A 27,018-nucleotide genomic window follows, 5' to 3' on the forward strand; every position below is an offset into this window, starting at 1 on the left:
CCAACAGCAATAGAAAACTCCACTATCGCGTTTCCATGACTTTTTTCCACGAAAAAAAAAAAAGAGAACTGGATTGTGACAGTCAGAAGAGAGCAAGATGCCAAATTTAGTGTCACTCCCTCAGCGGCATTATATCAATGGCAGTGTAATACATCACAAAAATAATGTGATAATTTTACACTGAATAATAATTAAAAAAATGTAATATGAAAAAGATTTCTAGATTCATAATTTATGCTGCTAAATTAAGTGGAAATGCATCATCACAGTCCGAGTCTTCTAGTGCCGGGTTAAAGTAGACAGTAGGTAATTTGTGAAAAAGGTGCAATTTTGGTCTAAAAGTGAATGTGTGTAAAGTCAGTGCTGTACTCTCCCTTATAGGAGCCACAAAGTCTCTATCTTATCACTACACACACACACACACTACAGCACGCTGGTCAAACAAAAATTCCACTGCCCCGTCACTGTCCACGTCATACACTGCCTCCTCTGTTCCTATTCAACACACAAAGAGAGCGAAAGAAAGAAAAATGACAGGCAGAATGGGGAAAAAAGGTAGTGCTCTGGGCAGACAGGCAGACTGGCTGGCCCTTGATGCTTTCTTTGTGTGTGTGTGTGTGTTATAATAAGAGTGTTTTGTACCAGCGATGAGGGTAGGGAACATCCCTCGAGCACAGAGTTGCTCTCTTGGGACTGTGATTCTGATAAGCATTGCCCACTGCATGCTAATGTGCTAGTCTGTATGTCTAGACAAGACATTTCCAATCGCAGTTCTGAGGACGCCCAGGACACAAACACACACAGATAAATAGAGAATGCATGAATACACAAGCACTTACACACAAAGGGCAGATGACTATAGTAAGTGGAGACCATCCAAATGACAGATTGAATCCACCAATATGACAAATCTCTAGCAGAGGAAAATAGTATAGGAAGAGACGGGTCACCGGTATACTTAAGTATGGAAGAGATCGTACTAGGGCTGGGTGATATGTACAAATATTTTATCGATAATCGCCTTACAAAATATTGTGATAACCGAATATATAGTCAACCCCCCTAAATAAATGAAATGTATTTATTGAAGCTTAAGATACTTCTAAATTGAACTTTAAATGAAACAAACAAAAAAGCTATTAAAATAACGAAATTATAACCTTCTGTGGAGCGGAGGGGGGTGGGGCCGGGACGGAACATCGCGCGCCCGGTCCCCAATCGGCCTGATGAGGCACGCGAGGGATAAAGGCGGCCGGTGACGATGGTTCGAGAGAGAGAGAATTACGTACATGCCCTCTCGAACCTTCTCCAACGGCCCCATTTTGCCATCACGCAAGTATTCGTCGACGATAGCAGGTGGGAAATTACTAATAGCCCAAAAGAGAAGTAGTAGTCACAACTATAAATGTAAAGATAATAATATTAGTTAAAATATGAATAAAACATTACTTATAGAATATTCAACACAACCCACATCATTTCTACTTTCAAAAAGGCTAAAACGGTTTGTGACTTCACTTAGTCTGTGCTGAAACGAATAGAAAACACCAGTTTTCATATTAGGCGTAACCGTGCGTTCAGACCAGAGGCGGCGATGGCGTCAAAATTCGCTCTGACTGCCCTGCCAACAACGCTATGGAAGATTCGTGGACGCTCTGACGTAGTTGAAATAGGTGGCAACATTCATCCAGAATGCTTGATTTTGTGAACTATATTTAAAGGGGCGCAAAACATCCAGACATGTCGACCGGTATCTTTATTGCCGACATATCACAAGTAGCGTATATCCTCATGAACTCTTTTAATATATTATTATATAATATAATATAAACCATAATATCCACTTCATCAACTCACCAGGCACACCAACAATTTCAGACCCCTTTGTCCATGCATCATTTTTATTTTTTTATATCCCTGTAAGCAAACAGGGACAGATCATATATTACGGGAAGACCCGCAACGGCAATAAACAGTTTCTCCTCCATTTTGTCTTCGGAACTATTGTTTGGTGGGAACCAAAGTTTACACGGTTGTGTTCTCTAGACTTCACTTGAGCGGAGCACTTTTATTACTCCAATAAGTTGCCGATGAACCGCGTCAAAGCTCATTACCATAATGTTGCCCACACTTGAACATAACTCTGATGCCTACACCGCCCAAGATGCGCTGCACCGCTTCTCGCCGCCGAGAGATGCTGACTGCCATAGAAAATGATATGACTTCCGGTCGATTTGACGCTCTCGACGCCTCTGGTCTGAACGCACCATAAGCCTAATAAATTCCCTTGTGTTCCCCAAATAATGTTGGCAAATGTATGTTCTTATTTGTGAATTTGTGTTTGTATTGTGTCTTGTTAATACAGTTAATGCTGCCTAAAGAAAATAACTCACTTTTAGGTCCAAGATGAACGTGGTCATGTATTATTTTATGATTTAATCATGTTCGATTCTGTTACTATAATACAAAGATATATTTGAGCGAACCTGCAGAGTTGCGTTCACAATGCATGTTAAGCGCAAACTGCTCCGTGGAAATAAAGCAAACTTAACTCACAGCACCTCCTGAGATGGTCTGAGTCCTTTTGCAGCATTCTCATACACAACACTATTCTTGCAAACAGTTTTCAGATGATTGAAACAAAGAAAGTGTGATAACTCTTTACGTGCACGTGTTTCACGAGACGCTCTGAACAACAGCGAATCAGACATGAGCATTGATGGCTTTTCTTTTGTCTGTTCTTACAAATATACTAAAGTGTGTTTCTTCAAGCGTGTGTCTTTTTGTTTAACAGCATTTCTTCTCATGTTTTACTCAGACATTACCTGCATTTGGAAGAGGAGATTGCGAATAAGGAGCTGGATTCAGCCTTCTCGCATTTTGTGGATGGTGGGTGCAAATTTCATATCCTGGGCTACTTTTTAATATGTCTGCCGACTTCCCAGATCTATGGTTTTGCCATTTACCGATATTGTACATTTACATTTATGCATTTGGCAGATGCTTTTATCCAAAGCGACTTACAGTGCACTTATTACAGGGACAATCCCCCCGGAGCAACCTGGAGTTAAGTGTCTTGCTCAAGGACACAATGGTGGTGGCTGTGGGGATCGAACCAGGGACCTTCTGATTACCAGTTATGTGCTTTAGCCCACTACACCACCACCACTCCATTGTCCGTCATTATCTGTCAGATAACGACACTGTCGATATCTGATTACATCGTCCTATCGCCCAGCCCTAAATTGTACCGCTAAATATGGTGCCTCTAGTAAAGGACAGTTAAAGGAATATTCCGGGTTCAATACAAGTTAATTTTAACCGACAGCATTTGTCGCATTATGTTGATTACCACAACTCATCCATCCTTTATTTAAAAATTGTGATTACAGTAAGGAACTCACAATTGTAGTGAATCAGGGCAGTCGATAAACAATAAAATACACACGTGTAACACTTTTAAGGATGGGCAAGGAGGAGGCGACTTTTCAATATAAATAATAGTTTAATGATTAACTCAAAAAAGACACAAACACACACATGACGGACATGTCCGTAAACGATCTCTCTCACCCGCACAATCCTCTGCAGTTGACCTTTATCCCTCAGAGGCTTGATTAGCCTAATACGGGACCGGGTGTGTACGATCACGACCCGGCCCTGCCCCTACGCTCTGCCACAACACGGTTTCAAAAGTATAGCCACAAGACGTAAAAAATATACACGTTAACATGATTTTAGTGTGATGAATTCACTTATAGGGTTTGCCAGCATTGCAATGTCATGATTTAAACAATTTTACAGCTCAAATAATACACAAGTTTTAACTGAAGAATAAATGCAAGTGCTTTTATAAAATTGTAAGTGCCACATTTCTGTCATTAAACCCTCTAAAAATTGGCCCCATTCACTTCCATTGCAAGTGCCTCACTCACTTCAATCTTTGCTTCTTTTAAAGAAAAACTGGGATGAGTCCAAATTAATTTTGGTAATCAACTTTATGCTACAAATGCTGTAGATTGAGCTTAACCTTAAATCTGGAATATTCCTATAATAAAAAAAAGAGCCAATTGCCTTTTAGATTTCATCGAGAACATGCATAACCACATTTGTAATGTTGCAATTCACCTCTGAGCTGGTTGGTTTAGTTCATGGCTTAAAACTCTTTTATGAAGGAGTTTTTGAAATCCAAGAGGACGATAAGCCCCTCGACTTATGGAAACTGTTAAGCTTGAAGCTTTGAAGCTCCGATTGAAGCTCGCCATATTGCAAAGTCTCTTGCCATTTTTGTGCACGATATACACCAGACTGTCCATAAACGTCCCATTGACGTAACTGATCTGATTAGCAATTTTCTCTGCAGCAGCCTCAATTCATTCTCTCTCTTATCAGCCTCATTCGTTCGGTCATAAACATGAGGAATGCTCTATGTAAAATCTAAAAAACTGAACATGTGAAAGGACAGGCAATTAAACGGCACATACCGGCCACTTGTCCTCTGATTTAGGGGAAGCAATGGGGATTGTGGGTAAGGATGGGAAGGTAGCTAGACACGTGCCAGAGATTTATCTAGTTTTTATCCCATATATCAGCGGACAGAAAGGAGTGTTTCCTGCTCTTCTGGAGATGTCATTACCCCTGTGTGTTATAAACGTTAATATATGGCCCTGCAGGAGTCGTTAGCGATAATGAAGATTACGTTTGACCTGTGCTTAAACATGACTGCTCGTGTGTTCGCTTAATTTCTCATTCTTGCTGCAAATCAGACGAAGCACAGCTTCATTCACCTCCATGCAGGGTCTAAAATAAACTAGTAAAGCCAAATACGAGTAAAATTGCCATAAGAGTAAATAATATAAGTTACTAGCCAGATTTTTCAGAAATTGCAACATAATACATAGTTGAAATGGCAAATGTCAGAACAATGATAGAGCGAAATAAAGAAATACAATCTACAAAAACAAACAAATAACAACTTTTAACTTGACATCAGAAGTTGAGCTAGGAAGCCATTTTTTTTTTCTTTAATTGCCGTAATGACGACATGTGGTAATGCATTCCTGACATAAAGCCACCAAAACAAAAGTACGAGGAACAAAATCACGATGACCCAGATCAGATCATTTTCTGCGCTCATTTTGGGGAGAAAATCTGTAGAATTCTGCAGAACGAATGTAAACATGATGAACAAGGGTTTGGTAAAATGGAGCAAATACTGCATCAAATAGACCAAAATATTTCATAAACAAACACGCAAGTGGCAGGAAATGAACAGGACTTTGTAAATGTCGAGCGCTCCAATTCTGCAGCTTTCTGTGGCCCTAACGACGGGTTTTGTCATTTTAGTGCTGATTAGTATAGGATGATTTCGTTTTCCACTGATTGGTGAACTCTGACCTATAAAATTGTCTGACCAATAGAAGATCGAAACCTCACACACTGACCTCTGGACTCAATAAAAGAATGAATCCTTCAAAGCTGCATGTGCAAGTGAGACGACTGTATATTTTAACATTTTGAATATAATATGATTTGCTATTTGTGACTTACTATTTAATAAAACCAGAATCCTGTGACATAATGTCCTGTCCATTGTGTCCAAAATAGTCTAGTGTGAAAGCTCCTTGGTTTTCTTAATTGTGGTGTGGTCATAAATGGTTTATGTTCATTACGTTTTTGTCCATTACCCTGAATGTAAACATAGGCATTCTTACCAGCTCATCCCATGTGCACAAGTCTTTGCACATGAGTATTTACATTTTGACGTCAAAAGCAGAGAATACACAAATTATTTCAAATCTCATGTAAATGTGGTTTTCTTGCCTTGTTCGGATTTGTTGCATAAGCTGTTTTTGTGGTTATCAGCGTATTGGTGTGCATGTAAACATGCTTTATCTCATATCTCCTGTCATTGGCAGATAATTATGGACCCTGTCGACATGTTTTTAGTGTTTTGACCACCATGCCAACACCTGATGTATGTGTGTGCACACAGATGGGAGTTGTGTGAGTCTTTTATAGCGTGTGTGTGTGTGTGTGTGACGCAGTCAGCTGGTAAATTATTAATCCAGTGTGTCTTAAAAGAATGTGTTTTCCTCTCCCTAAATGAAAAGCAAAACGTCACCATTCTATTCTTAGATGCAGCCAGATGTTTTGGTTTTAAAACGGCACATATCAGATTGGAGAGGTCAGACGGGTGGAGAGGTGCCCAGTGGACCGACGGGCACCTCTGGGTAAGTCAGTGTTCTAATACAAGGAGTGTTTCTGTGAATGTGAGCCTGAATCGTGACAGTGTATAATCACAAATTGATGTGTATATGTGTGTATACCTTAAGGCGATCTTTCGGGAGGGCCACAGCACCTTTCATGATCACCTCTTGAACTCTCTCCACTGATAGGTCACTTCCTGCCTGCTCTAATCTCTGACTGAAGAAGCCGATCACCTGCGAGACACACAGTAAAACAAAATGCTGTAAAGACTGATAAACACAGTGTGTGTTTAAGGCTAGTGTGAGTCATGTAGTGTGTGTGTGTGTGTGTGTGTGTGTGTGTGTGTGTGTGTGTTTAAAGAGGGAATTTTCTTACTGGCGCTCAAGTGTAAATGTTCATTCATCTATTCTAATGTTTGCACTGAGAGTTTTGTTTTGAATTTTAACCATGCAGTTTAGTATATTTTCCTGACAAACCGAAGGATGTCAAGAACGATATGGAAGGGGGCCTGGGTAACTCAGCGTGTACTGACGCTGACTACCACCCTTGGAGTTGCTAGTTTGAATTCAGTGCGTGCTGAGGGGCTCCAATCAGGTCTCCTAAGCAACCAAATTGGCCTGGTTGCTAGGGAGGGTAGAGTCACATGGGGTAACCTCGTGGTCACTATAATGTGGTTCTCGCTCTCGGGGCGGGTGGTGAGTTTAGCGTGAAGCCTCCACACGCGCTATGTCTCCGCGATTAACACACTCAACAAGCCACATGATAAGATGCGCGGGTTGACGGTCTCAGACGCGGAGGCAACTGAGAGTCCTCCTCCGCCACCCGGATTGAGGCGAGTCACTACGCCACCCAGAGGATTTACGGTGCATTGGGAATTGGGCATACCAGATTGGGGAGAAAAGGAAAACATTTTGTGGTGCGTTCACATACAACGCAAAGAAAATTTTCACCTCGCATTGCTAGCGCGAGTTTGACCGCTGGATTATAAATTTGTGTTTAAACTTACGTTCGCGCGAGTAAAGCGAACCCGCGAGTATTCCTGGTTCTCTTCCGGAAAAGGACAGGAGGAGGGGCTTCTACGACCTGCTTCATAGTAAAGTACAACCAATAGCTGAAATCAAGTAGACGTGCGTATTACCTACCTTACCAGGTAGTCCAACTTCCTCGCTCACTTTCCTCCAAGCGATGTCTTTTTCGTCCGGTCTCTGTACATGTACGACTTTGTGTCGTACAATTGTTCACACACCGCTACAACAATGTTTTCATCCATTTTTCAAGATTTCTTCTGCTACTATGTCAGTACGTCAGTGACATCTGGACAATCTCAATGCTGATAGGCTTTTGTGACAACGCGGCACGCAAATTTCTCGCTTGAGTTAAACAATTTCAACTAGTGCAAATATGCGAATTAAGCCATTTTGCGTGTTCGAGTCGCGTCATTCGCTACATTTGCATCGACTTTGTATGTAATCGTGCCGCGTGAAACGCTCACTTCGCATTGTATGGGGCCAGTGATAGCTCAGTGGTTAAGGCTCTGGGTTACTGACTGAAAGGTCGGGGGTTCAAGCCCCAGCACCGTCAAGATACCACTGTTGCGATCTTGAGCAAGGCCCTTGACCCTATCTGCTCCAGGGGTGCTGTTTCATGGCTGACCCTGCGCTCTGACCCCAGCTTGGTTGGGATATGCGAAAACAACTGCATTTCATTGACTCTGTACCTGTACTCTGCACAATGACAATAAAGTTGAATCATAATCTTAACGCACCATAAGGTGCAATATTTATAAAAATGTAATTCACTGTTTACAAAATAAAACTATAAAGATTCATTTGCAAACGTACACAGACATGCCTTGTTCTAAAACCAAGAGAGCTGCCTAAATAGGCAACATATTTAGCCATCATTGGCAAGCCCAAACAGTAAACCATTTTAAACACAGTACTGTTGCGGCACCGTGGTACACTGATGGTATTATCATGGGATATTGATACATAACATGGTAGTGAATGATAACTATATTCATATACCATGGTATTTACATGGTACTCCAAAGTACTTTAAAGAATACCATGGAAAGCATGTCCAAAACAAAACAAATCAAAACAGGGTATTACTATGGTAACATGTCCAACCAATATGGTGATGATACTTTTAAAAAATACAATTATGAATATTGTATAATAATGTTTTGACAATATCTTTCATGCAATGACCTCCTTGAAAATGTACATTCAAAAATATATTTTATATAGATTAGTTCAATCCAATTGGAAATGCACTACTTTATCTAAAGAGTGTGTGTTGTGTATTTTTGCGCTTAGTAGGCTTAAAGGACCACACATACAGAATAAACTATGGTAGAATTAATTGATATGAGACATGAATAATATTCCAAGTCTTCTGAAGTCATACGCTCACTTTGAGTGATGAACAGAATGAAAATGTAAATCAAACCAAAACATTAATAAGCAGCTAAAATAAAAATAGATTGATAACATCAAACCTCAAACCCATGTTTTTTCTCGAGTCTCACTATTAACTGTTATTTTGGCAAAAATTAACCCTGTGAACACTTTTTAGAAATGCACCTCCACAGGGGACAGAAACTCGTACGGGTATGGAACAACATGGGGGTGAGTAAATGATGACAGAATTTCAGCGTCTCACCGTGTCGAGGTTCTGCATGATGTCCTGGAATGAGGGGTGTGATCGGAACTGCTCGAAGAGCTCTCGTTTATACAGCAGAGCGTACAGCAGGTTTGGGTTGTGATGGAGCGAGTTACTCAAACATGAGTTCATGATCTCCAGCATCATTCTGATCACCTCCTCGATCACATTAAGATCCTGAGCCTGAGAAAAACAGAGAATTCAGTAAGCAAAGTCTGTCTGTGAGAGTAGACACCGTGTTACAGTGTTCATTTGAAGTAGGCGTGCACAATATTTCAGTGACCAGTTATTCTCTTTAAAGGTGATCCTAAATAGGTCAGCATTATAATGAATTATAACTGTGTTTACAGTTGTTGAGGACAAGATATAGCAGATTACAAAACTTTTAAAATGCTTTTGAATGTTTTAAGAATATCTTTATAATGCTGTGGAGGTGAGGACGTGGTTAACCTGTCTGGGGAGAGAGAAAGTGGTAAGGACATCCACCTTAGTGGAAGAATGGGAAGAGCCGTGGGAGAGAGAAGTAGGAGGGTTAAATACCCCCCCCCCCCGGGGGGCCGGGACACCGGTCTCGGGGGATTGTTCCACCATTTCCGGGGAGAACGGGATAATTCTAAAGGAAGGAGGGGAAGGTGTGGGGGAGGGATCACAGAGAGTCAGAGAGCGGGGTGCGCCGGCCACCGGGTAAGCCCTTAAATGGTCCTCCGCTAACTGTACTGCTTCGTCCAGCGATGCCGGGCGGTAGCACTGGACCCACTCCGCCGATCCTTTCGGTAGTCGGGAGATTAATTGCTCCAGCACCACAAGCTGTTGAGCGAAGGCAAACGGGGTAGACTTCGCTCAGAGTCAGGGATCGGAACCGCATGCGGTGCTTGATGCTGGCGAGGGATCTGAACACTTGTCTTCGCCAGAGGCGAAGATGACAAACAAAACAGAAATCGCTTTTCAGCGGAAACAATACCAAAATGCTTTTCAGCATAAACACTCTCTATGAAACAGACTCTCACTCTTTCGGTGAACTTGGCCGTCTTTTATCTCCCTCGACTCTCACTGTGCACATAGAAACGGTCATTTGTAATACTTCATCACTGGTGGATGTCCTTACCGCTTTCTCTCTCCACAGACAGCGCTCGACTACGTCCTCACCTCCACAAATGCATTATATAAACTGGATTCAATTATCACAAATGTTTTTCACTGAACAAGATTTCCATTTGTCATGCACTGAAGCACTTCATGTCTCCTAAGAGCTGACATTCAGCCTTCAGTCTCTGTGACCTCTGACCTTCTGATTTCCTATTCTCCCACAGTCCATCTCTCTGGTAATACTGAGCCTGCAGTCATCTCTTATCTTCACATACTCTTTATTTTATCCTTACATTCCTTATTCTGAAGAGTTTGTTTCTGAGTCACAAATCTCTCTGGACAAAAGTCAATGAAGAAGAATCTGCAGTGCAGTTTCCATAGAAACACATACACACATATGCAGTTTCCTCATCAAATGCTGTTTGGGGGTTTTTGGAGATAACAGCTCATGGAAGTTTTAGTGCATTTGAGAAACACACAAGCTCGAGAACATTCAAAAACACTTATTTTAATTTCAAAAGAAATAGATTTAGCTTTAATGACTTTTGAATTACACACAATCACAACATCACACAAACACAAATCAATACCTGGGAAATATACCAAGAATACACCGAACGAATGAACAAACAAACAAAAGAAAGAAAGAAAGAAACTTATATCTATAAGAAAGACAGACAAAGAAAGCAAGACAGACAGACAGACAGAAAGACACAAACAGAAAAAATGAAAGCAAGACAGAAAAACAGACAGAATGAAAAAAGACAAAAGAAAACTGAAAGAGGAAGACAAGACAGAAAGAATGACAGACAGAAAGCAAGAAAGATAAACAGACAAAAAACAAAAAGAAAGAAAGAGACCAAAAAAACTGAAAGAGGAAGACAGACAGACAGAAAGACCAAAAGACAGACAGACAGAAAAAATTAAAAGAGAATGAAAAAGACAAATAAAGAAAGACCGAAAAAGGAAGACTGTGGAGCAGAAGGGGGCGGGGCCAGTCGGAATATCGCGCGCCCAGTCCCCAATCGGCCTGATGAGGCGCGCGAGGGATAAAGGCGGCCGGTGACGATGGTTCGGGAGAGAGAGAATTACGGGCATGTCCGTCGTTTGTGTTTGTTTATGCTTTTGGTTTGAGTTTAATTAAATTATAATTTATGTTGACAAGCCGGTTCTCGCCTCCTCCTTGCCCATCATTAACTGTTTTACAAAGACATCCATACAGAAGAAATGAAAGCAAGAAAGACAGAAAACAGAAAGACAAAGAAAGAAAGACCGAAAGAGGAAGACAAAAAGAAAGAAGGAAAGAAAGTCTTAGTCACCATTCACTTTCACTGTATGGAAAATAAGATGTGATTAATGTGAATGGTGACTGAGACTTTCTGTCTAACGTCTCTTTTATTCCACTAGAAGCAAGTAAATCTTGGGTTTGGAACAACATTAGGGTGAGTAAATGTCATTTTTGGATGAACTATCCCTTTACAATTACAGCTGTGTTGCAGAAGCTCAAATTGTCACCATGGAAATGTTTAGGCAGTAATTTCTGATCTAATTTGGTTTCATTTCATTTTTTTTTATTATTGAAGATCACCAACACTATTTAAAGCACAGCTAAATGAATTAAGCCCAATTGAAGCTCTTCGCTCTGGATCCCGTTCCTCACACCTTCCTCTGCCACCAGATGGGGGAAATTCCTGCCCTCCGTTCCCATGACGACCCCCTACACGTCGGAAAAGATCTGCGGACGCAGCAGTCGAGAATATTAACGGGGTGGGAGACTGTCGCCATCGTTATTAACAAAATTAAAGTTGATATGTACTAAACCTTTACACTAATAACAAAAGTGCAGGCAGGACGGGATTATACAAGACTTAGGAAATACTTGTCTAGACCAGTGATTCTCAATAATGGCTCACAGGTCTGCTTTAAAGCGTTTGCAGGGAGCAGGGAAAAACAATGCTAAATGCAAATCATAAAAAGCATATAATAGTGCATAGTCAAGCAAAATAAAAAGGCCATTCGTCCAATCAAACAGCATTATGGCTTAATCTAAAAATAACACTTACGCTGTTTATGCATTTACACGGTTGATTTTCCAATTCCTTGGGCATTCTCATGAAACCCATCAAGGAAATATTTTGGTCATTTTTAACCACACATCAGTACAAAACAAATGATTAAATAATATTTGGCATAAAGAAAATAAAGTTGCGGTACAGAGGATATAAATGGTAAATGGTCTGCACTTATATGGCGCCTTTTCTAACCTTAGCGGTTACCAAAGCACTTTACACTGTGTCCCATTCACACATTCACACACACCAATGATGGCAGAGCTGCCATGCAAGGCACTAGGGGAGGCGCATTGGGAGCAACTTGGGGTTCAGTGTCTTGCCCAAGGACACTTCGGTATGTGGAGTCATGTGGGCCGGGAATCGAACCACCAACACTGCGATTAGTGGACAACCCGCTCTACCACCTGAGCCACACACACATAATTTCCGCATTGCTGTAATGAGAATTTGGGAATATGAGAATATGACTTATTTGTCATGAAAACAATGCCACAATGTAAAAAATCTTATCAGTCTTCTTTTTCCAGAAGGACAAAGATAATTTCTTATTTGTTTCATTTGATTTTGGAGTAAAATAGGATGTCCAGAATCAAATCTAGAACCAGAACCAGTTTGACTGGCCAGGACTTCTGGGATGCCGGATCAAACTACTACTTGGAATGCTGGTGGTGTCTAGCATCACTCAGAGACAGAAAAAGGGAGTGATAATTAAAGGAGAACAACGTAGGAGTGAATCAGGAATGAGAGAGCTGTTTTACAGAAAAGACTAATGAGATTACACACACACACACACACACACACACACACACACACACACACACACACACACACACACAACAGCGAGAGAGAGGCAAATTCAGGTCAGACGTTAATGTGCGAAAAGAACTAGAGTGTTTTATAACAAATCAAACCCTTTGCTTTCACTGCATCTTTTTTCCATAATGAAAGTGAATGGATTTAGTGTTCATACAAAAAACATCAATGGTGAATGAATGAGGACAGAATTTTAATTTTTAGGTGAACTATCCCTTTAAGTAGAATCAGAATAAAAAACCGGAACCAGAAAAGTTACAATTCAGAGACAGAGAGAGAATGGAAGTGAAAATAAAATGTACTGCCAGACAGTCATTAGTCACTCGGTGACGGAGCTGTCTGTGTGCATACGTGCATGATCGGCTAATGACAGTGATGTCAATACCATCTAAGCCAGTAAGAGGCAAGCTCCTGTCTCTATGGTTACAGACCCTTAGGCTCCCAGGCAGGTCAGATGACAAAGGTCAGGTCTCACAGTCTCTCAGGGCACGAGCTTACGGTGAGGCTGAGAGGAAGACATACTGTTACCATGACAACAGCCAGGTAATCATCAGCATGAAGCAAGACTGAACAAATATAAATTCATCTTCAAGGTTAATAAGACAGTTTGTGACCATTTGTTTAATAAAAATACTGGGCTTGTTCGTGAAACACAAGCCAAACGAATTTCAGTGTTAGAAATCGATGTGCATTGACTGCTGTGTTTGTGAATACAGGCTATTTTTACTTTAATACATTTAGCAAAATTGATTCAATCAACAAACAATTATTCTAACAAGAAATAGTTCATTATCTTAACTGCAGTCTGTTTATGGATGCGAAGGAACGTAACTAAATGTAGACAGATAAATTGCTTTTACCGATTAATTGGTGCCAACAGTTGCTTTTTGGAACTATTGTTATCTGCAAAAATCTATGCAGAGAGTTGCCAATAGTATTTTTTATTATTTTGTGTTCCTCTGATTATTAAGAGGTAGACCGATATATCGGTTGTAAGATTAATTGGTGCCGATAAGTACTTTTTGGAATTATCGGTTATCAGTAAAAATCGATGCCGATAGTTTTTCTTATTCCCCCGTGTTCCTCTGATAATTAAGAGGTAAACCGATATATCGGTTTTAAGAATAATTGGTGCTGATAGGTACTTTTTGGAAATGTCAAAAATCTATGCCGATAGATGCCGATTTTTTGCTTATCCCTCTGTGTTCCTCTGATAATTAAAAGGTAGACTGATATATTGGTTTTAAGATGAATTGGTGCCAATAGGTACTTTTTGGAATTATTGGTTGTCATCAAATATCGATGCCGATAGTTGCGGATTTTTTTCTTATTCCTCCGTATTCCTCTGATAATTAAAAGGTAGATGATATATCAGTGTTATGATTAATCGGTGCCAATAGTTGCTTTTTGGAACTATCGTTATTTGGAAAATATCTATGCCAATAGTTTTTTTTATTCCTCTGTGTTCCTCTTATAATTAAGAGGTAGACCGATATATTGGTTTTAAGAATAATTGGTGCCGATAGGTGCTTTTTGCCGATAGTTGCCGATTTTGTATTTATTTTTGTCCTCTGATAATTAAGAGGTAGATGATATATCGCTTTGGATAAAAAGCGTCTGCCAAATGCATAAATATATCAGTGTTATGATTAATCGGTGCCTATAGTTGATAGACCGATATATCCGTTTTAAGATTAATTGGTGCCGATAGGTACTTTTTTTGATAACTATCGGTTATCAGTAAATATCGATGCTGACAGTTACTGATTTGTTTTCTTATTCCCCCGTGTTCCTCCGATAATTAAGAGGTAGACGATATATCGGTTTTAAGATAGGCACCAATTAATAGGTACTTTTTTTGAACTATCGGTTATCAGTAAAAATCGATGCTGATAGTAGCCGATTTTATTCCTTATTCCTCCATGTTCCTCTAATAATTAAGAGGTAGGTGGTATATCGGTGTTTCGATTAATCTGTGCAGATAGTTGGTTTTTGGAACTATCGGTTATTGACAAAAAAATGTATGACCATAGTTTACAGATAGTATTTTTTTCCTCTATGTTCCTCTGATAATTACTGTTGAAGCAAGGGCATGCAAAGAAAAATGTGACTATATGGAAATGTCCCTTGTAACCTGATACAAAACATCTCCAACTTCATATATTGTGAATAATAACAATAATATATAGGCTATAAATAGCTTAATTTGTTAAATATTAAAAATAGAGCATTGTAACAGAGCCAAATCTTCTTCATTTCAAAATAAGAGTCTCTGGTATGTTTAGTCTTAAAAATGCCACGTTATCCAGCCAATCTTCTTTTTTCTGATTATTATTGGGATTTTGGTTGAAACAACAACATCTGAGATTTTACTCTGGCCTCTATGTCTGTGCTGACTAAGAAAATGTTTCTTCTATGATTCTATGAATCGATTTTAAAAGCTGATTAATCAGTTAATGTCCTTTTCTACCACCGAATTTATTGTATCAGCAAAATCCGCTATCGGTCGACCTCTAAACGTAACAAAATCAAAGTCCAATAATGAAGTATTAAATTGATGTCATGGCTTTAAATGCTCATTCAATCAGATTTTACAGCCAGAATAAAGTGCTTTAAAATCTCCATATGTACAGACATGCAGTCTTAACATCACAAACTGTTTGTCTGTTCCCATAGAACAAAGGAAATCCCATGGTGATAATAGTGACAGCAGACAAAAACAGTGTGTCAATGTTGTTTATCTTATAAGATATGACACAAGAAATGCTTGCAAAATCAAGTGTAGTCTAAACTCTTGCTTGATAAATGTGGTTGGGAAATCCTTCCCACAAAACCACTCTGAGAAACGGACAGTTTGGAAACTCTTTGGGTGATGCTACAAGAGGCAGTTTTGTCTCTCATCCACTCAGGAACAGCGCTTTCCTCCACCGGAAACATGGATTTTCAAAAACGCTCCCTAGCATGGTGTGGAAAACAATGACATTAGGATCCGGACAACAAAAGTGTGTAACCAAACACATATTAGTGTGTGCATATTAAGATGGGATATGGGAAAAAATCTTAGCATCACACATCACCTTTAAGGGTGAAGATTTTCAGATGGAACGAGACAGATGGACAGACAGACAGGAATAGACGTGAATGGAAGGAGGGAGAGAGACAGACACAAAGGAGGCGTGCAAGGTTTAATCAGGACAGCAGACAGCAGTCTGACCCACCCAGACACACAACAGACATCTGCAAGCCACTGGCCTCGGGCTGTTTGTGGAACACACACACGGTTACACTCCCCGAGTCATCTCACACACACTCCATTTGCATCCCAATTGTCCCAGACACCCCAACCCCCCTCTCTAGGGGACAGAAGAGCAGGTTGAACCCTCTTGACCTAGGTGACCTCCTGAAACAGCCCCTTCCCCTATTCCATCCAATAGGAGGTGACTGCCAGCTAAGCACCGCCCCCCTTTATGTCTATTACATCTCTTTATGTCTAGCCAGGACATTCTAGAGTCTGGAGACACCTCTGCTGATTAAACACACACACACACGGTCGCTCGCTCGCTCACGCACGCACACACACACACTACCTAATTCTCTAAGATTGTTTCATGGTCCAATTTACACCTGAGAATGTAAAGGGTTTTCATCAATGTATTTTATTGTAATGCTTTTGAGAGATCTATCCATCCATCTCTCAGTCTCTCGTTTTATATCATATAAAAATCATGTCTCCCAGGGTATAGAGGTGACTCACATAGTCGGGCAGGACGGTCGAATCGTCTGCTCCCAGAGGCCCACGCAAGGACTGCGTCGCTTGCTCCAAAACCTTATTGTGCTTCTTTGACAGCAGAGCAAACAAGCTGAGAGAGAGAAACAGACAGACACAGAGAAAGATGCTTAGAATCACTGAAACAACTCATTAAGTCTTTCTTGATAACATTTAGAGAGGTTGTGTTTGTCTTATAGTGTCCCGTCTGTCACATTATCAGCAGACAACCAAAACAGCATGTCACTTTGATGAATGACATTGTCATATTACAGCTGTGTTTTACCAATCACATTCTCATAGACGACCAAGATCGTAATCTACATGTCTGGCTACAAGTTGCAGTGGTTCTTCCACAGCCTTTTAATCCAGTGGCTCTTAACTGGTTTTGCTTCCTGACCCAGATTGTGGTGACCCAAAATTGTACAAAAACTATTGAATTGTACCAAAATGACAAAACTTATTAAAAAAATATATAAACAGCATGCACGCAACAATTGGCTAAATTATTTACATGACAATCAATAAATTGCTTCAAAAGAGTTCTCATCCAAAAATCCTCCACGTGCAGCAATGACAGCTTTGCAGATCCTTGTTATTCTAGCGGTCAGTTTGTCCAGATACTCAGGTGACCTTTGACCCCACACTTCCTGTAGCACTTGCCATAGATGTGTCTGTCTTGTCGGGCACTTCTCACACACCTTACAGTCTATCTGATCCCACAAAAGCTCAATGGGGTTAAGATCCGTAACACTCTTTTCCAATTATCTGTTGTCCAGTGTCTGTGCTTCTTTGCCCTACTTCAAACCTGTCTTCTTTTTGTATTTCTGTTTCATAAGTGTCTTTTTCTTTGCAGTTCTTCTCTTTACTGTTGTACATGAAACTGGTGTTGAGCGGGTAGAATTCAATGAAGCTGTCAGCGGAGGACATGTGAGGCGTCTATTTCTCAAACTAGAGACTCTGATGTACTTATCCTCTTGTTTAGTTGCACATCTGGTCCTCCACATCTCTTTCTGTCCTTGTTAGAGCCAGTTGTGCTTTATCTTTGAAGACTGTAGTGCACAACTTTAAAATCTTCAGTTTTTGGCAATTTCAAGCATTGTATCGCCTTCATTCCTCAAAACGATGATTGACTGATGAGTTTCTAGAGAAAGACGTTTCTTTTTTGGCCTAATATTGACCTTAAGACATGTCAGTCTATTGCACACTGTGGCAACTCAAAAACTAACACAAAGACAATGTTAAGCTTCATTTAACAAACCAAACAGCTTTCAGCTGTGTTTGATATAATGGCGAGTGATTTTCTAGTACCAAATGATCAATTTATCATGATTACTCAAGGATAAGGTGTTGGAGTGATGCTGCTGTCTAGATTTGATCAAAAATGACTTTTTTCAAATAGTGATGGTGCTGTTTACATCAGTAATGTCCTGACATATACTTGTGATCAGTTAAATGCCACTTTGGTGAATTAAAGAACCAATTTCCTTCTGAAACAGTAAAATCTGTACATTATCCCAAACTTTTGGCTGCCAGAGTATATATATATTTATACAGTATGTGTGTAATTGTTTCCAGATCTGTATGTATGTGTATATATATATATACATATACATATACATATACATATACATATACACACACACACACACACACACACACACACACACACACACACACACACACACAGGTAAGCATCCGGCCGGTATTTCAAAATTGCTAAATGTCCTGGTTTGGATTAGTCTTCATATAGATGTGCTCTCTACAGTTAGTACGATCATACATTCTGTTTATTTGATACTGTGCATCAGTTTTCACGTGTTTATGTCCATACATGTGATTATTCTGGCTGAGAGCAGCAGCGTGCACTCTTTCAAAGTACTTATTTAACTCTCTCGCCCGCGCGCCCAGATGCTCTGTCACCCTATGTAAGGACATTTTAAAAAGTACGTTCCCCAAATAATTAAACAGAACATGTTTCATCAGACACTAGTGTGAAGTGGTAGCACTGTAATATATAAATATTTTTTAATTTTATCTGATCTTTCTGTTTTTATTTTATGTTGTAGTATTTCATTTTATGAAGCAGTGGCTTCTTCCTGGCTGAGCAGCCTTTCAGGTTTACATTTACATTACATTTACATTTATGCATTTGGCAGACTGCATATTTATCCAAATGCTCACTTACAGTGTCAATTATTACAGTGGTACAATCTCCTGAACAACCTGGGGTTAAGTGCCTTACTCAAGCAGACTTACAATGGTGGTGGCCATGTGGGATCTAGATACAGTGACCATCTCAGCATCTACACAGTCCCTGTGCTGTTAGCCAATACACCACCACCACTCCAGCAGGTTATGTTGATATAGGACTCGTTTTGCTGTGGATCTAGATACTCGTCCACCTGTTGCGTACTATTGTTTGTACACATGAATGTGGTACCTTCAGGCGTTTGGAAATTGTTTGGAAAGGATGAATCAGAATTGTGGAGGTCCACAATATTTTCTCAGAAGTCCTGGCTGATTTCTTTTAATTTTCCCATGATGTCAAGCTGAAGGTAGGCCTTAAAATACATCCACAGGCACACCTCTAATTCAGTACACCTCCTATCAGAAAGTTTGACATAATTTTCTGGAATTTTCCAAACAGCTTTAAGGCACGGTTAACTTAGTGTATGTAAACGTCTGACCCACTGGAATTGTGATATAGTCAACTAAAAGTGAAACAATCGGTCTGTAATCAGTTGTTGGAAAAAATACTCATGTCATGCACAAAGTAGATTCCCTAAACTATAGTTTGCTAATATGAAATCTGTGTAGTGGTTAAAAAAATGAGTTTTAATGCAAAAACAAAATCTATGCCAATGAGAATCTATGATTATTTTGTAATATTACTTCTTGTTAAAAAAAAGTGAAGAACATGTTCAGTCTGAGATTATAGACAGATTTGTATTTATGTTTGGAAAACAGTTGAAATCCATGTGACAGTGGAAGGGAAGAGCAGAGAGCTGAGTGGAGTGTGTGTAGTGTTCAGACAGAATGCCATGTCACTGTGACCTACTGATAGAGAGACAACACATTAAATGCCCACTGGCACACACACAGAACTATCTGCCCATCTGGACTCGGTCTTGATCTGTCTGATACAAACATACACACACAGACTCTGTCTGGAACATTCTGTCAAGCCAAACAGTGTATCTGCCTGTTTAAGAGATTGATATACAAGACCTTTTATAGACACAATAATGCAAACGTAAAAAATGTATTTGCCAAATTTGCAACAAAACTGAGTAATAGTGAGGAAATAGAAAAGTAAAACAGCTTTAAACATAAGATCACTGATATTAGTTCATTTAAATGGTGATTAGGGCTGGGTGATATATACGTATATATATTTAAAAAATTTGGGAATTAATTACATGGTGTCCTGATTACTCGCATATACAAATATTTGCTGAGAAAGCCCCTTATATAACAATAATTCAATATATAATGATTATACATATTTATATCAGTATATAATTATACATATAGTTATCTTTAAATATTTAAAAATGATAAATATATATAAAAATATTCAGATAATTAAAATGCATTACATTCCTGTAGCAGAAGAGTTCATCATTGATAAGACAAAAAGCAGCTTTAGAATACAATGTATTGTTTACTACCATATTATTGATCATAAGTCAATCATTGGCACACAGTTCACAGTAATCCATTACACAAGTTAATTTGTCAATCAGTTTGGGATTTATTATGAGGGCTTGTTTAAGGACCCGTCAATTTAAACCTGCGTCAGACGTCTCGGGTGCGTTGCATCATAAACATAAAATGTTTAGTTCACTGTTTTTGCGCTCTTTCGAGTGTTTTGAATGCAAGAATGTAACACATGTTTGTGTTGTTGCTGCTGAAGTGTTTTGTTCACTGTATAAACTGTGTGTTGCTCAAACAGCTGAAATTTCACTTACTGCCCTCTGGAGTAAACAGGTGGTACTGCACGCTCGCATTTCTCAGGAATTTTCCTTATTATGGTGCGATTAATTGCGTTAATTTTATTAACGCGTTATTTTTTGTCAAATTAATCACACTGAATTAACGTGTTAAATCGACAGCCCTAATATATACATATATAAATATATATATTTATTTATTTTTATTTTTCCAGACTAATCATAATTTCGTTACAAATGTATTTAAAAATAGAGCAAACTGGTTTAACTAGTTTGTTTAACTAGTTAAACAATTATATTTATATGTACCAATATGTCAATACACATTAATGAACAGTGATATTTATCTAAATATTACACTAAATATAGACTTTATTCACAGCAACGCCATCTTTGATTTTTTATGGGAATGACATTGTACATCTATCTCTCACAGCCTCTTCAATGGGCTGTACTCCAATTTAAAGGAGTTTTTGGATCGTTCTGCGGACAAAACATTGAAAAATATATTTTCAAGAACATTCAGTAGACAAAAAACTCCAGACAACACGAGTTGTGGAAAATCAGATACGATCTAGGTGCTTTTTACAGCTTTATGGTAAAGAAGACTTCTTTATTTAAGTCTATCCCTTACAGCCTCGTTGTCATTCCCATTAAAAAAAGTTGGCGCTAGTGTGAATAAGGTCTGTAATTCACCCCCAAATTCGGTCATTATCTACCCTACTCTAATGCTGTTCTGTACACCATATGCAATGGTAGCTCAGTGGTTGAGGCTCAGGGTTACTGACCAGAAGGTTGGGGGTTCAAGACCCAGCACCACCAAGATGCCACTGTTGGGCCCTTGAGCAAGGCACTTAACTCCAGGTTGCTCCGGGGGGATTGTCCCTGTAATAAGTGCACTGTAAGTCGCTTTGGATAAAAGTGTCTGCCAAATGCATAAATGTAAGTGCAGTCTTAATTTTTTTTGCAAAATGTTCACAAAAAAAGAGGCATAAAATGTCCACTATTGTCCAAAACCCAAATTAGTAGCGAAACTTATGTGCAATATAGTCCCAATTATTGGGCAAAAAAGTCCCAAAGAAGTTGTGGAAAACATGTCAAATATTCCCTAAACTGTTGTCAAAATAGTCCTCCAATAAAATAAATACTTCCAGCTTACAGTTCTTGAATACCATAGGGTTAGAGTTCATATTTAATTGATAATATGTAGAATATATGTATATATATATATATATATATATATATATATATATATATATATATATATATTATTTTATTTATTTTGTCCTAAAAACTGTGCAAAATTGTAAAAAAAAAATACAAAATAAATTTTAAAAAAAGCTGAGAAAATGTAGCAAAAATAGTAGGGAAAATTACATACAAAATAGTCGCCCAGAAAATGGGCAAAATAGAGACAAAAATGAGCACAAATAGTCCTTAAAAAGTATGCCTTTTACTTACAGTTTTCAATAAATGGTTATAATATGTATTTAAAATTAAATTAATTCTTATGCACCGATATTTCAATAGGTATTATTGAGGTATTAACCGTAATAAAATAAAATCATGATATGACCCAATGTGATTATCAAACCACGTGGTGCTGTGATTTAATAAAACAACAACACTGGAACAACATGAGAGTGAGTAAATGATGACATTATTTTTAATAACTCTGCAAACAATATTGAATCTGTGTCTGTTATGTCTGTCTGTCCACAGCCAATAGAAGTGATTCTTTGTTGTCTGATGATTAAAGTGCTTCATTTGGTGTCTGAAGGGTCTGTTCAGTCTGTCTGGAGCAGGTGGTGTTCTCACTGTGCTAATGGGACACACAGCGGCGAGCAGCACTCAGTCGTCTCTGAAAGCCACTTGAAGCTAAAAATACCCTGTCTGTCTCTTAGAATGGGGCTCCTTCAGTGCACCTGTGCGCACACACACACATACACGCGCGCACATACACCACTGCTAATGTGTCTGCGCTTCTCGAGAGTGGTTTGAATTATTATACTGTAATGCAAAAATGCTATATATTATTTAAATGCTGAAATAATTACATATCATGGAAGAATTTCTTGTTCTGCCTTTAAATTGCTGATTTAAATAAAATATTAAATCATAATTGCATTACAGTAATGAGAATCTAACGAGAATCATAAAATGTTGAGAATTGCTCAAGTAAAACATCCAGACGCATTACAGTAATGAAAAACTGAACATGAGAGAAGAGAAACACAGTCGATGAGGAAAACGATACTAAGCTTCCTGTTAAAGTAACAGACCAATCAAACACGTCCAAAGCTCTTTCATTGACAGCTTTAAGATCAAAGCAATCAATATCCATTGATTAAGAGTTCATCTTCATTCCAATTAGCACGGCTGATCGCTACCAGTCCACTGCGATCCATTCAAACGACACTTTAATAAATCAATAACATTTATAGACCTACATGAAAATTCTTACCTGGATAGGACTCGAGAGGATGTTAAATTGTAAGCGTGGAGAATCTCTGTCAGTCAACAGAAGCTCTTAATTGGAAAACACTTCCTCAAACTGAGGATACTAGTTAAAGAGTTCCTGAATAGCTATTTTTACACATTTGAAAATACATGATTATTTATTGATCGTATTTTCTATATTTGATATTACCATTGACATTTGCATGAATCAAAAAAGGTTTAAAATGCATAAAAAAAATACATTTATGCATTTGGCAGATGCTTTTATCCAAAGTGACTTACAGTGCCCTTATTACAGGGACAATCCCCCCGGAGCAACCTGGAGTTAAGTGCCTTGCTCAAGGACACAATGGTGGTGGCTGTGGGGCTCGAACCAGCAACCTTCTGATTAACAGTTATGTGCTTTAGCCCACTACGCCACCACCACTCCTATACTAAGTCTAAGCACTGTACTGAGTCACTAATGTGAACTTTATATCTCAACTAGGATGCAAACGGTTAACCGATTAACCACATAAACAATTTGTTGGACTAATAATAAAGGTTAAAAATTAACCGAGAGGTTAAATGAAGAAACAACAGAGAGGCCATTTGATGGGATATTCACGTAGGGCATGTTATATACACATGAGGGCACTGTTAACAAGTAAACCACTGTCTTCCTCTCAGTCTGATAGACAAGGAAATATTAAGCGTGCGGCACGCTGTGGGACCATTTCGTACGTGAAGACGTCATGTTCCGATGCATATAGGAGATTAGTAGTAGTATAATGCGGTATCATTTAAAAAACAAACATCTGCAAGCCAGCCTTGACATCTAAGAGCATCGACACCGATCAGCAACAACATTAAAACCACCTGCCTAATATGGTGTAGGTCCCCTTCGTGCTGCCAAAACAGCACCAACCCAGATATTCTTCTCAGCACAATTGTACAGAGTGGTTATCCGAGTTACCATAGACCAGTCTGACCATTCTCTGTTGACCTCTCTCATCAACAAGACATTTCCGTCCACAGAACTGTCCCTCACTGGACTGGACTTTTTGTTTTTGGCACCATTCGGAGAAAATTCTAGACTGTTGTGTGTGAAAATCCCAGAAATACTCAAACCAGCCCGTCTGGCACCAACAATAATGCCACAGTCCAAATCACTGAGATCACATTTCTTCCCCATTCTGATGGTTGAGGTTAAAGTTATCACCTTGTACTCGTACGTCAGGGCTCCAGACCAAAAAAATGACATGGGAGTCATTTGCTCCCAACTAAAACATTAAGGAGCCAAAAGGCTGTTTTTAGTCGCTAAAACACAGAATTGCTCGATTTAGATTGCTGTTCAGAAACCAGAAATGAAGCTAAAGAAAAGACGGCTGATTACCCATTAATTGGAGGTTTATTAAACAGTATATGTAGTTGAGAAGATACGTTTGTATTCCCTTTTGTCTCATAAATGTTTACACCCCTTTTGTAATTTATTATGAGAATTAAAAAAATAAGAGATAAGAGATTTATTCTTTTATCCCTTACATTATATCCAATGGCAGGCTAGCACCTTGCTTGGCAGCTCTGCCGCATAATTGGTGTATGAGTGTGTGTGTGCATGGGTGATTGGGACACAGAGTAAAGCTTTGGTAACCGCTAAGGTTAAAAAAAGCGGTATATAAGCATTTACAACTTCTCTACTCAATCTCTTCTTATTTTCTACCCAATTTGGAATGGCCAATTACCAATGCGCTCCAAGTCCTCGTGGTGGTGTAGTGACTCGCCTCAATCCGGGTGGTGGAGGACGAATCTCAGTTGCCTCCGCGTCTGAGACAGTCAATCCGCGTGTCTCATCACGTGGCTTGTTGAGCGCGTTACCACAGAGAACTAACATGTGTGAAGGCTTCACGCTATTCTCCGCGGCATCCACACACAATTCACCACACACCACATCGAGAGCGAGAACCACATTATAGCGACCACGAGGAGGTTAACCCATGTGACACTACCCTCCCTAGCAACCGGGCCAATTTGGTTGCTTAGGAGACCTGGCTGGAGTCACGATAAAAGATTTAATATTTAGTGCTGCTCTTCAGAATCTACATTACAGGTAATTCAAGAAAGTTTAGTATGAATATAGTAGTGTGATGTCTTTTTTGATGGCTGATTCGTTGAGAAAGTGAATCTGATTCAAACTGCTAATCTGAGCTCCTGAGTTCAAACCCTCAGTTCTTTTCGGGTGATTTATGAAAAAGACCCGGTTCAAAAGAGTCATTTGTTCACGACTCTCTTGTGCTGGGTTTGTTGTTGCGTGCGGTGCAGCGAGCTCGGCAGAAACAGAACGGGTGAAAAGCGGTGCGAGACACACTGGTGCTCTAAAAATATATTCAATAACTCACACGAAAATCCATATGAATGCACACAACACGACGGTCGCCAATGGCAACTAGATTTTAAATTAGTGTCGCAATCAATTATTTTGGGTAGCATTTGAGTAGCAGTCGTGAGCCCTGTAGATTGATCATTCAAATGTTGATGTAATAGCTATTGCTAAATCTGCACATCTGTGGCTTATCGGTTAACTGGTTAAAAGACTTTGCCAAAATTTGAATCCCTAGTCCCAATTTAAATAATCATGTATATACAGTTGTGTGCAACTCTTATCTATGTTGCAAATATGTAAAAACAATAAACAACATTATCATCAAAATTGGAACTACTGCTTTTACGCATAGTGCTATATAATCCCAAAAATTATTAACAAAATAGTTGCAAAAATGTAACTAAACAATCCCAAAATAGTTTCAAATATGTGGGAAAGAGACCCAAAATTGTAGTGGAAAATTATGAGCAAGATAGTCCCCAAAAAATTTACAAAATTGTCATAATAGCGAAAAATTTGCAAAATAGACCCCAAAATAGCAACAAATATTATGTGCAAAAGAGTCCCAAAAATAGTAATGAAAATTGTGTGCAAAATAATCCTAAACAAATTTGCAAAAAAAAATTGCCATATAGACCCAAAATAGCATCAAATAGTATTATTACAAAAGAGTCCCAAAAATGTTTGTGAAACAATTTGTAAAATAGACTCAAAATAGTAACAAATATTATGTGCAAAATAGTCCCACAAATATTTGCAGAAAAATTTGCTAAATAGACAAAAAATAGTAACGAAAACGACGCACTTTAGGGCCGATCAGGGACGGACTATAGTTGTGAAAAAAATATAGTAGTTTCAAAAATAGACTCAAAATAGTTGGAAAAATTATGAGATTTTTTTTCTAAAATGTGTGCAAAATTTAGCTCCGATGTTTCCTAACTTACATTACACAATTTGATTACGTCAAAATGTAAACGCTAAATGTAAAGCAAGAGAAGTGAGTGTTGTGGTGTTGTCATATTAAGTAAATCTATTGGCAATGACTATTTCAGCATCAACATCCCATGACACTCACGAAACACGAAATACAACCACTCACATCTAATCACACACTCTGATCTGTGTGGTCTGCATACAACTCATCTAATGCAGAGCTGGCCTCATAACACTAAACACTTCCTGTCTGTACAGGAAGCAGAATTGTCCTGACAGCCTGGAGCTATTAAAGTCTTTTAATACTGAACTTTTACAGACACCGAGGCATCAAAGAGCAAAACACAGCGTTCTTGCTCATTTCTGAAGCAGCTGGGTGCTATCTACACCCACCACAGGAAACGCATAAACATTAGACGGAAAAACAATATCCTTAAAACCAGCTTCAATGGAATGGAGACGCCGACTGCAGTAATAGACAGCTTGTTCGCTTTTGACAAAAACTGTTATATGTACTTTGAAGATGACCTTTAGCTGTGGAAAGAAGAACTTCAAATAGCTTGTGCAATTATATTTGATATGTGTGGAAGCTCTGATTTTGTAATAGAAATGCAAATGATGTATACAGAAAGAAATAATGAGAAATCGTGAAATCAGACGATTTCAGGATATTCTTCCATGTATAATAACACA

The 27,018-nt window shown here is 38.9% G+C and overlaps 1 protein-coding gene across 4 annotated transcripts in view; it reads right to left on the minus strand.

Annotated features, from left to right (window-relative positions):
* LOC127627755 (dymeclin-like) overlaps window positions 1–27,018 on the minus strand; it is a 162,573-nt gene that overhangs the window by 95,775 nt on the left and 39,780 nt on the right. For all 4 annotated transcript variants that reach the window (XR_007968568.1, XM_052104290.1, XM_052104291.1 and 1 more), the window contains exons 14-16: window positions 16,603–16,708; window positions 8,878–9,060; window positions 6,330–6,443 (exon numbers count right to left, since the gene is read on the minus strand). Coding sequence is in view for 3 of the 4 variants with exons in the window: in XM_052104290.1 (XP_051960250.1) it covers window positions 6,330–6,443; window positions 8,878–9,060; window positions 16,603–16,708 (403 nt within the window). In the remaining variant the exon portion in view is untranslated. The remainder of the gene's footprint in view (window positions 1–6,329; window positions 6,444–8,877; window positions 9,061–16,602; window positions 16,709–27,018) is intronic.

The sequence above is a fragment of the Xyrauchen texanus genome, chromosome 34, assembly GCF_025860055.1.
Source record: "Xyrauchen texanus isolate HMW12.3.18 chromosome 34, RBS_HiC_50CHRs, whole genome shotgun sequence".
Classification (NCBI taxonomy): domain Eukaryota; kingdom Metazoa; phylum Chordata; class Actinopteri; order Cypriniformes; family Catostomidae; genus Xyrauchen; species Xyrauchen texanus.